This window comes from Saimiri boliviensis, chromosome X (genome assembly GCF_048565385.1).
Source record: "Saimiri boliviensis isolate mSaiBol1 chromosome X, mSaiBol1.pri, whole genome shotgun sequence".
Classification (NCBI taxonomy): domain Eukaryota; kingdom Metazoa; phylum Chordata; class Mammalia; order Primates; family Cebidae; genus Saimiri; species Saimiri boliviensis.
Window position 1 is genome coordinate 45,066,247 of NC_133470.1, and position 11,691 is coordinate 45,077,937.

General features: G+C 51.6%; 1 protein-coding gene and 1 non-coding gene across 6 annotated transcripts in view; both read right to left on the reverse strand.

Annotated features, from left to right (window-relative positions):
• OTUD5 (OTU deubiquitinase 5) overlaps positions 1–9,165 on the reverse strand; it is a 32,792-nt gene extending 23,627 nt beyond the window's left edge. For 2 of the 5 annotated variants that reach the window (XM_074391715.1, XM_074391713.1), the window contains exon 1: positions 7,701–9,165. In XM_074391715.1, coding sequence (XP_074247816.1) covers positions 7,701–8,294 — 594 coding nt within the window. In that variant the 5' untranslated portion in view covers positions 8,295–9,165. The remainder of the gene's footprint in view (positions 1–7,700) is intronic. The other 3 variants (XM_074391714.1, XM_039475433.2, XM_003939558.4) reach the window with 3 other exon arrangements.
• A 1,076-nt stretch (positions 9,166–10,241) lies between these two features.
• On the reverse strand, positions 10,242–10,348 carry LOC120366663 (U6 spliceosomal RNA). Its single transcript, XR_005581248.1, has one exon. It is a non-coding gene; the product is annotated as a U6 spliceosomal RNA (small nuclear RNA).
• Between the last annotated feature and the right edge of the window lie 1,343 nt (positions 10,349–11,691).

An 11,691-nucleotide genomic window follows, 5' to 3' on the forward strand; every position in this document is an offset into this window, starting at 1 on the left:
GCGCCATTGCACTCCAGCCTGGGTAACAAGAGCGAAATTCCATCTCAAAAAAAAAAAAAAAAAGGCAAAAAGTGAAAGGAGCTGGAGTTTGGATACCAGCAAAGCCTAGTGTAGAGACAACAGGGAAGGCTCCCATGAGCCACAGCATGGAGGACATACCTTGCAGTCCATTCATGAAATACCCTTGTTTGTCTCTAAAAATGAAAGAGACCTGAGTAGGCCCCTTGGCACAGCAGGGTTTGGGTCCTGGGCCAGTCAAATTGGCATCCAGGCCTGGATCTAGAGGCTGGACTGCTAGCCACCCACTGGCTTTGGCATCAGCAGCCTGAAGAGTTTGGGCTCTGGCCTTTCTCTCTCTTTCTCCCTTTGGGGGTAAAGCGTTGCTTAGGAAGGGCTGCTAGGAGTTGGGGGTAGGGGATAGCTCAGCCATAGATAAGTTTAAGCTCCAACAGTGCCCTTGCCTGAGGAGGTCAAGTCCAGGCTGTGAACCTTGCAAACCCATTGCAGAGCCTGTGGGAAAGTCCCTACCTCTGAGCCTCCACAAAAAGGCTGAGTAAAGCTCTCTAACACCAGAGGATCCCAGGAGCCGAGACAAGATTGTCACCTAGTGGTCTAAAGGCCCAAGTGAAGTTGGAGGAGGCTGTGGAACCCAACTGACTTGGGTTCCAATCTAGCTCCACCAATTAGCCATGTGGTGAACTGCTTTAAGTCACAGTTTTCCAATCTGTGAATGGGGACATCAAGCCTCCCAATAGGGATGCTGAGCAGACTCAAGTATTAAGGGCTTCCCCTGTAATATTTGAAGGGAAGAGACCACTTAATGAGTTCCCTTCCCTTCCTTGGAAGGGAAAAAAGCCTCTGTAGTAGGCTGATTAACAGCCACGCAAAGATATCAAACCCTAACACCCCTGGAACATGTAAATGCTAACTTATAATGAAAAACGTAGGGCCGGGTGTGGTGGCTCATGCCTGTAATCCCAGCACTCTGGGAGGCCAAGGCAGGCAGATTGCTTTGAGCTTAGGAGTTCAAGATCAGCCTGGGCAGCATGGTGAAATCTCATCTCTACAAAAAATACAGGCCAGGCGCAGTGGCTCACACCTGTAATCCCAGCACTTTGGGAGGCTGAGGCAGGTAGATCATTTGTGGTCAGGGGTTCGAGACCAGCCTGGCCAACATGGTGAAACCCTGTCTGTACTAATAATACAAAAATTAGCCAGGCGTGGTAGTAGGCGCCTGTAATTCCAGCTACTCAGGAGGCTGAGGCAGGAGAACTGCTGTAACCTGGGAGGTGGAGGTTGCAGTGAGCCAAGATTACACCACGGCACTCCAGCCTGGGCGACAGAGCGAGACCCCATCTCAGAAACAAACAAAAATAAAAAATTAGCCAGGCATGGTGGCTTGCACCTGTGGTCCCAGCTACTTGGGAGGCTGAGGCTGGAGGATCACTTGAGCCCTAGAAGTGGAGGTTGCAGTGAGCCAAGACTGCACCATTGCACTCCAGCCTGGGTGACAGAGTAAGACCCTGTCAGAAGAGGGGAAGAAGGGGAAGAGGAAGGGGAGGTGTTTGCAGATGTAATTAACTTACATTATTAAATCTGGAGATGGGGGGTTATCTTGGAGTATCAGGTAGGACCTAAATGCAATTACAAGTGTCCTTATAAAAGAGAGACAGAGGAAAATTTAGTAAGAACAGAAGAGGAAACCACATATACAGAGAAGGCGATGGTGAAGATGGAGGCAGAGATTGGAATGATGCAGCTGTAACATAAACCAAGGAATGCTGGCAGCCGTGAGAGGCTAGAAAAGGTCTGAATTCTCCTTGAGAGCTTCCAGGAGTATGGTCCTGCCAACATTTTGATTTGGATATAGTGAAACTAATTTTGGACTTCTGGCCTCCAGAACTGTGAGAGAATAAAATTCTGTTGTATTTTTTGTTTGTCTGTTTTTGAGATGGAGTCCTGCTCTGTTGCCCAGGATGGAGTACAGTGGCAGGATCCTGGCTCACTGCAAACTCCGCCTCCTGGGTTCAAGCAATTCTCTGCCTCAACCTCCCAAGTAGCTGTGATTACAGGCCCTGTCACCATGCCTGGCTAATTTTTGTTATTTTTAGTAGAGATGGGGGTTTCACCATCGTGGCCAGGCTGGTCTTGAACACCTGACTTCATGATCCACCCGCCTTGGCCTCCCAAAGTGCTGGGATTACAGGGGTGGGCCACCGTGCCCAGTCAACTTCTGTTGTTTTAAACCGCCCAGTCTGTGGTAGTATCACAGCAGCCGCAGGAAACTAACACACCCCCACTGGTAGCAATCCTTGGTGTCTGAGCCCTAGGACCTCACGACTGTGAGACAACATAGCATGGATCCCACTCTTCAGGGTCCACCTACCTAGCATCCTCCAGGGTGAGAAGCTAGAATTAAGGCAGCAGGGCCCTGGAATCTCCCCTCTCAGCCTGGGAAACTACTGACTCTGCCTATGGATGGATGGGCTGCCACTGAAGTGGGAAGGGGACAAAAGATGGCAGCAGCAGTGGCAGCTCATAGACAGATGTCTTCCCAGAGCCCACGGCCAAGAGGTATTTAGTATTCTGGGATTCACAGTTCTGTCTCAGCAGCCCTGGTGCCAAGACCACCCCCTCCAGCAAAGCACCCAGAACACTAGCCTGGCTCCATGGACAAAACACAGGCAATCCATCCAAAGAGAAACATAGACACACTGCACTCTAAGGACCAACACAACCCCTCCAGGGCAGAAGGGAAGAAGAGCAAGGCCCCAAGCTTTGGCTAAGCCACTGAGGGGAGGGGGATTAAAAACCCCCAAAATTGGCCAGGCATGGTGGCTCACACCTGTAATCCCAGCACTTTGGGAGGTCGAGGAGGGTGGATCACCTGAGGTCAGGAGTTCAAGACCAACTTTGTCAACATGGTGAAACCCCATCTCTACTAAATTTACAAAAATTAGCTGGGCATGGTGTTAGAGGCCTGTAATCCCAGCTACTCGGGAGGCTCAGGCAGGAGAATCGCTTGAACCCGGGAGGCAGAGGTTGTAGTGAGCCGAAATCAGGCTGCTGCACTCCAGCCTGGGTGGCAAACCAAGACTCCGTCTCAAAAAAAAAAAAAAGCAAAACAAAAAACAAAAACCAAGATCCTGTTATTCTGCTATTCAGCAGCAGAAAGGAATGAAGTATTGATAAATGCTACAACGTGGATAAGCCTCGAACGTACTATGCTAACTGAAAAAAACCAAGTAACAAATAACTGCATACTATTCCATTTACATGAAACATCCAGAATAGACAAATCAATCAAGCCATAAAGTAAATTAGTGGTTGCCAGAGGCAGGAAGGGGATAAGGAAATTGGAGGCTGATAGCTAAGGAGTGCAGGATTTCTCAAGGTGATGAAAATGTTCTAAAATTGACTGTAGTGATGGATGCACAGATCTGTGAATATATTAAAAGCCAATGAATTGTACACTTTAAATAGGTAAATGGTATGGTACATGAATTACATCTCATTAAAGTTGTTAAAAGAAACACATCCAAGGGCTCAGCACCAGCCAAGGAGGACGCTGAACACTGCTTGAAGTGTCCTAGCATAACCCCCAAAGGTCAAGCGGTCCCACTTAAAACTTGCATGAAGGGTGAAGGGAGTGGCAGCAGGGAATTAAAGAAAAGACTACAACTTACTTCAGAGCAGTGAGTCTAACCTCCCTCATCACCACTACCCATTTCATGGAGGGAGAAACCAAGACCCAGAGAAGGAAACTGCCTGAAGACCACAAAAAAACTTACTGCAGAAACAGGACTCATATCCATATTGCCTGGGCAGCGACCCTTTCCTGCTTTCCTACCAGCTAGCTACCCAATTCCAGGTGGGGTAAGGGGAGCCCAAGAAATCAGCAGGTTCCTAGATGCCCAATGAAGGGCTTTTGCTACCAAAGATAGGTTACTAGGAGTGGATAAAGTCTTCTAGGAAGAACCAAGATGACCCTGGGGCAAACTGCCCATTCTGGCCAAGACGAAGAACCCGCCAAGGTCCAAGGTGAGCAAGGTCACATACTCGCACCTGGACATGAATGAACTTTTGCAATAAAGGCAGCTGATGGGGGAAGTAGTTTGCCTAAAGCTATAAGGCAGGTAAGGAGGAGACACTGAAGTCTGGAAGGTGATGAAAGAATTGAGGGATGATGGCTCAAAGCTTGCCTTGCTCTGAAGCCCAAACTCCACATACAACTCTACCTCTCTACACCACTATCCAACATGCCTCCGGACAGGAAATCCCACCGAGCTTGTTCGCTACAACATGGCTGCCCACAAAAAATGGCTGTTCTTCAACCCTGAGCCTCATACGAAACAGGCTGCTTGTCCTGTCCACCAAGCTTGGATGGCTGAGAGGGAACAGAGGAGCCAGGAAGAGAGGGGAGAAACCCAGTTCCTCCTCAAAAGACATCCATCATTCTTTATCACCTCCAGGTCCAGAGAGCTTTGGACTGAGTTCCCTAAAATCCCAAAGCTAAACAACACCTCACCAGCATCTTGCCTGACCAGTAAGAAAACTAAGGCCCAGACAGCATAGGTAGAACCTACCCTGGTTTACCCAGCAAAGCCCTGAAAGACCCAGAGTTGGATCCCAGGCAACAACTATGGTACCACACCCAGCTTCTTCCACCACCTCAGTTCATATGCCCCTTCTCAAAGAGCTCTCTGTGGGGTCTCTAAACTCAAGATGCTTACAGGCCGACCTTTTCACAGAGCAGACTCTCAGCAAGGCAACCATGCCTGGTAACCCTTGACATCACCACCCACCCAGCACCTGGACCCCAGGGTACCAAAAAGACTCCTAAAGGGAGTAGAGATACATTTAGAGAATCAGGACAATGAGGAAGCCTAAGTAGTCAGAACCAGAACCAGAATCATCATCCAGACTCCCTCTCAACAACTCCCTCTCTTCCCAAGGGATCCAACTCACCTCCAGGCTACAAACAGCCCTAGTGACAGTTTAGGACCAATACTGCAGTGGTAGGAGGAATGTTCCTTCTTCTCATCCCCAAAAGCTCTCCAGTTGGACCAGGTGAGGAAGGGAGAAGAGGATCATCTTTGTCCCAAGAAGTGCAGGGACAGAAAGCCTCTCCTCTGTCATTGGGAAGGGCAGGTTTCATGAGCCCATAGAACGTGACTTTTTCTTTTTTTGAGACGGAGTCTCACTCTGTCACCCAGGCTGGAGTGCAGTGGCATGATCCTGGTTCACTACAACCTCCGCCTCCCAGGTTTAAGCGACTGTCCTGCCTCAGCCTCCCAAGTAGCTGTAACTACAGGCGCGTGCCACCACACCCAGCAAATTTTGTGTATTTTTAGTAGAGACAGGGTTTCACTATGATGGCCAGGCTAGTCTTGAACTCCTGACCTCAGATGATCTGCTTGCCTCTCAAAGTGCTGGGATTACAGGCATGAGCCACCATGCCCAGCCCTTTTTTTTTTTTTTTTTTTGTTTCGTTTTGTTTTTTAAATAAAGATGAAGTCTCATTATGTTGCCCAAGCAGGTCTTGAACTCCAGGGCTCAAGTGATCCTCTTGCTTTAGCCTCTCAAGTAGCTGGGACTACAGGCACACAGCACTATGCCCAGCTTACTCCTACGTTCTTGTAAAGACAAGTATAAGGGACTGTAAGGGGCGTAAGGAGGTGTTTCTGAGTTACAATGGCAGCACAAGATGTTCCTTCTCTTTGCACCTGGAACCAGGGATGTATATCAAGGGAGGGGGAGTAAGGAAGTGTTTTTGAGTTCTCATGCCAGCACAGGATGTTCTTCCTCTGTCCCTGGGACCCGTGATGTACCGCTCCCTGCTTCTGTGGAAGGAGAGAAACTACCTGACCAGACAGAGAAGAAATAACTGGTCCTGACCCTTGAGTACAGATGGCTTATCGTGCCAGAATGATGGGAGGAAGGGAACAAGAACAAGGGGCTCAAGACAAGGCTTGCGGCCCCTGTGAATTACAGATTTACCTGAGCCGAAGGGAAAAGGAATATGGGAGGAGAGTTTCTCCAGAGTGGCAATGTCCCAAACCCCTTTTCTGTCTCTGGGAAGAAAAAAGCTTGTCAAAAGCAGTTCAGAACTTATTACATGACCTAGAGGTGAGAAGCAAGCATAGCTGGGTCAGGGAGAGACTCGAAATCACTCTTGGTTTCAGAGGAGAGGCTCCACACTCCATGTCCCGAGGACTTGACAATCTTCTCACAGAAAGGAGGAGGACCTTCTTGGCCCTGGCCACAAGGGGGTTCAGAATATGGGGTTCATATAACCCTGAAGAGCATCCAAGTCCATCTGTCCAATGGGAGAGGATGACCTCACATTCCTCTCCCTGGACAGAAAGGATTGCCTAGTGTGGTAGGAGGAGAGCCTCATGCCCAAGTGAGAGCCAGGCCCCAGTCCCTAAGGCAAAGGATCTCTTGTCCCAGAGCAAAAGTTTGGCCCCAGACTCTTTTCCTCAGAATCCTACTCTATTCATATCTCCAAGGGGAGCTGGAATCTGAGGCCCAAACCTTATGTCTCTAAATGACACCTATGACTGGGGTGTATGTATGTTGTCTGAGGTGAGGTGACAGTACCCTCAGGGTAGTTTTAGAAATCAGCTCCTAAGGTGGGGAACAGGCCTTTGCACACCTGGGGTAGGATTCAAACCCTTGGGGGTAGACTCAGGACCCCGTTCCACAGGGATCCTTTATCCATGCCCCAAGAAAAGGGTCTCAGGGGTCAGGTCTGGGGGAGGAGTCCTCCTGTTTCTCAGGGGAACATCTCAAGTTTCTTGAGAAAGAAGCTCAGACCTTACCTCTAGACACAGAAGTCACCAGCGTATGTATGAATCTCCTGTCCCTGAAAGAAAGCTCAAATGTCCTTGATAGAGTGGCTCTCAGGCCCTTAACGGTAGGCAGAGATCCACAGGGAGGCCCCAGACATCATCTCTGGGATCCTATGTTGCCCATGTCTCCCTGCAAAAAGTCTTATATCCCTGGAAAAAGCTTAGAAGATCCCTCTCCCCAGGGTATTAAAGAGGATGTTATGTGTTTATCAGGACCCTGATTCTAGAGGGACTCTCAGGCCCCTGAAGACAGAGTTAGGACCCTTGAGCTCTCAGGTCTGGCTATTCAGTGGTCCTGTGTTCTATTACCCAGCAAAGTGGAGAGGGTTGTCCTATATGCAGTGTCTCAGACTCTTGAAGGGGCTTAAGGCTCCTTGCGGATGTTCATATCCCTTCTCTGAGGTCTCTACTTTGATTTCCCTGGAGGGCTAATCCCAAACTTGTATCCCAGAGAAAAAGACCTTTTAAGCCACTGAACACAGACCTAAGTCTCTTGGGAAACCTGAGACTCCTGTTCAAGAGGGGCGAGATCCTACCTGTGTCTCTTGGAGAACTCTCACCTACTGGCCCTACAAGATGAGGTCCCAGGAGCTGGAATGACGACTACAGACCCTAAAAGAGGCCTTGGATCCCACCTTTAAGTCTGCCACTTCATCGTAGGCCTCTAGCCCCAAATCCCTAGAGGGGAGGAAAGAAGGTGTCTCACACCCCTACCACGAGAGAAGACTGTCAGGCCTAGTGAAAAGGCCTAGATCCCTTGGGGCGATCTCAAACAGCCTTCGAGTATCTTCACAGTGTGGGGTCCCATCTACTGTAGCTGCCCACCCATCACCCCACAGCTCTTACCTGCTCGACAGTGGCGGGGTCCATAGCCTCGATGCGTGCTGCAGCAGCCTCATACTCGTCCTCACTGTTGTAGCCTGCGCCGACCTCCTCACGCTCGGGACTACCCCCTCCAACCGCGCCAACCCCGGGAGCTTGACGTCGCCGCTTGCTGTGCCCAGGCCCGGAGCAGCAGCCGCCCACGCCTACGGCACCACCCACACCCACCACCACGCCCGCGGCACCCACACCCGCCGCCGCTGCGCCCAGCGCGTCACCGGGCCCGCCGCCGGGCCCACCTGGGCCCCCACAAGGAGGTGGAGAAGCCTGTTGTGGCCGGGGGCCCGCCACTGCACCAGGCGGCACTGCTAGCGCCCAGCGGTGAAGAGCGCCCGGTGGTCCTGGTAGCGGGCCTTGAGGCGGTGGCGAAGCTCGAGGACGGGCCCCCACCACGCCGGAGTCACGGTCGCGATCGCCTCCGCCCACGCCCGTGCCGCCGCCGCCCACGCCCACGCCCCCGCCGCGCCGCGGCGCCGGGGGCAGCGGCCCGGGCGGCGGCGGCTCGTTGGCAGGGTCGGCGTCGGGAGGCGGCGGCTTCTTTTTCGGGAGTATAGTCATGGCTGCACCGCCGAGTACCCCCCAGCAAACCCGGCGCAGAGCACGCCGGGAGAAAACCCGGATGAGGGGGCTGGTGTAGTGTGCGAAGCACGACGGGAACGGCGAGACCCGGATAAAGAGATCGCGGCACCGGTCCGAGAACCCGCGGCGGCGGCGGCGGCGGCGGCGGCGGCGGCGGCGACGGCGGCGGCGGTGGCGGTGGCGGTGGCGGCGGCGGCGGCGGCGGCGGCGCGCGGGTCACGCCGGGAGGAAAACCCGGATGTGAAGTCCAAGATGAAGGCAGTGCGGCGAGTTTGTCGTAGCTTTCTTTCCAAGTCCAGCAAGCTTATTGCTACGCTTGTTCCGGCCTTCTGCCTCAAAGGAAACAGAACCAAAACAAGCACCTCTTCACTCCGCCCCCTCGCAGGTTCCTGCACTACCGGGTGGGGCCCCGGGGCGCTGCGCACGCGCGCCAGGGCACAGCCCCGCCCCTCGCTCGGAAGTACGTGGGCAAAATCGTCGCCGCCGCCACAACAATTGCTAACACCAACCAATTGAGCAGCTGCGTGGGTCCTCGACGACGCCCACGGGCCAATCAGAGGCGAGTGCTTGCCCTCCGGTGCCCTCCGTCTCAAATTTCAGTCAAAGTCGACACCCTCGTTCCCAGCCTTTCTCCCTGTCGGTCCCGTCTTGCTCTTTACTTTTCTCCCCGAAGCTCTGACTCGCAGGCGTCGTTACTGTGGACGGACAGCGTGGCCTGTTCCACGTACGAAAGGAAAAACGCCTCCCCTCCAGGCTTCCAACTTGAACGCTGTCAGCCGGACTGACAGGAAAACAGCAATAGTCCAGAGCATAGCATTCCTCTTGAGCGTCACTTCCGATCCCACCCACCTGCAGATACCCTTCCGGGGGAGGTGAACACCGCTTCACCCCGGCAACAGCTTAAGTTCTGCGGTGATTGGTTAAGAGACGCCTTCACTCCCGTCATACCGACCAACCTTGAGACCGACAGGCACCGTGGGGACAGTGGTGGTTTGTGAAACAGACACGCCTTCTTTGGCGACACAGCACTCTCGCCCTCGCGGTGACCTCCCCGCCCCTATGGCTAATGCGCAGGCGCGGCCCAGCCTTTTAATTTTTTTTCTGATTGAGACGAGGGTCTCATTCTGTCGCCCAGGCTGGAATGCAGTGGCGCGATCATAGCTCACTGTAGACTCCAACTCCCAGGTTCAAGCGATTCTCCTGCCTCAGCCTCCCGAATAGCTGAGACCAGAGGCGCACACCACCACGCCCGGTTAATTTTTTTTTTTTTCCACTTTTTTTGTAGGGACAAAGTCTCGCTATGTTGCCAGGCTGATATAGAGCCCCTGGGCTCAAAGGATCCTCCCGCCTCAGCTTCCCAGAGTGCTGGGATTACAGGCATGAGTCACCGTGCCTGGCCAAGCCTAGCCTTTTTCTAAAACTAAGTTTGCTTGGGTCGATCGAGATTTATGAACCACCTCTGTCACCAGTCAGTGTCTCGCAATGGGGTTGGCAAAATCCCTGCTATTGAGTGGCTGGAGAGCTACACAGTAATTCTAGCTCTGCTCTTCCTGTCTGAGTGATCTTTGGCAAGTCATTTAGCACCCACTCCGTCCTCAATTTTTGTTGTTGTTGTTTACCTTTTTTTTTTTTTTTAGACGGAGTCTTCCTCTGTCACCAGGCTGGAGTGCAGTGGTGCGATCTCAGCTCACTGCAACCTCCGCCTCCCGGGTTCAAGGGATTCCCCCTGCCTCAGCCTCCCGAGTAGCTTGGACTACAGGTGCAACACCACCATGCCCGACTAATTTTTTGTATTTTAGTAGAGACGGAGTTTCACCATGTTGGCCAGGATGGTCTCGATCTCCTGACCTCGTGATCTGCCCGCCTCGGCCTCCCAAGGTGCTGGGATTACAGGGGTGAGCCACCACGCTCGGCCTGTTGTTTACTTTTTTAATGGAACGCTTCACGAATTCACGTGTCATCCTTTCACATGGTGCCATGCTGATCTTCTCTGTATCATTCTAATTTTAGTATATGTGCTGGGAAGCGAGCACCCATCCTCAATTTCCACTCTATAATAAATTGGCAATGATAATTCCAATCTGAGGATCAGAGATTAATGCTTGTAAAGGGCCTGGTGCTGTGCCCACCACATAGGAAGTGTTCAATAAAGTAGTCTGTATGGTGGTGCAGTGGAAGGACCCCAGCCTTTGGAGCCAGAAAGACTTCAGTTCCAGGCACAGATGGACCATTACCAACTAAGACCTTGAGGAACTCATTGTGTTGCTTTTGGGATTACCCATGTTTAAAACGGGAATGATAATGCCTGCCCATACTATCTCAGGGAATGGTTGTGGGGTTCAGATGAGCTGATGAACCAAGAAGGTATTTAGAGTTCACTTCCAGTCTTAGGAGACAAGCCATACAACAGGTTGACTGAAAGAGACCATGGGAAAGCTGTTTTGAATAGGGCTTTGATTCCCTTCAGATACTAACCCTAGTTGAAGTTCTTCCCTGAAAGGCATTAAGTAATAAATGGGCTCTAGTAGTGTTTTCTGCTCATGAGACTTAATGGGAGGAGGGGACTTTCATGTTTACCGGGCCTGTTGTGTTCAGGGCTCTGTGCCAAATACCTATGCACATTATCATATTGAATCTTCTCATGATCATCTCACTCCAGCCCCATATATTCCACTCACTACACATCTAAAACTGAACTGATGATAGTAATCATGGCTACCTTTCACGAACTACTTACTATGTACCTAGCACTGAGTGCTAACAGCTTTGATGTTCCCTTTACCAGGGAATAGTACTCCCATCCAGCCACTGCTCAAGCCATAACCTGGGGGTCAACCTTGACTGCTCCCTCTTCCTCAACTCCCACATGCCTGTCAATCCCAAGTCCTGCCAATTCTACCTCCCAAATCTCTAGATTCTCCAATTCTACTGCCACTACTCTGGTCCAAGCCACTGTCACCTACCACCTGGACTACTATGAAAGCCTCCTCCCTACTTTTCTTCCTTCCAGGACTGTTTATATCCACTCTTCACAGACAGAATGATCCCTCTGAAACAAACTTCGTTATGACTTTTCTGTTTAAAAGCCTTTAGAGGTCCCCACTATCCTTAGGATGAAGTTCAAAATTTGCATCATAGCTTCCAAAGCCTTTTGTTATCTGGCCTACCTCTCCATCCTTCCTCTCCTCACAGGCTCGCACTCTCCTCTCTAGCTGGACTGAACTACTTTCAGTTCCCCGAAGGCCTGAGCTCACTCTCTAACCTCCAGGTCATTGCACATGCTGTTCCCTCTGCCTAGAACATTGCACCCTTTCCTTTGCTGCCTGGCTAAGTCCAACTCATTCCTTGTGTGTTGGCCAGGTTAGGTTCTCCTGCC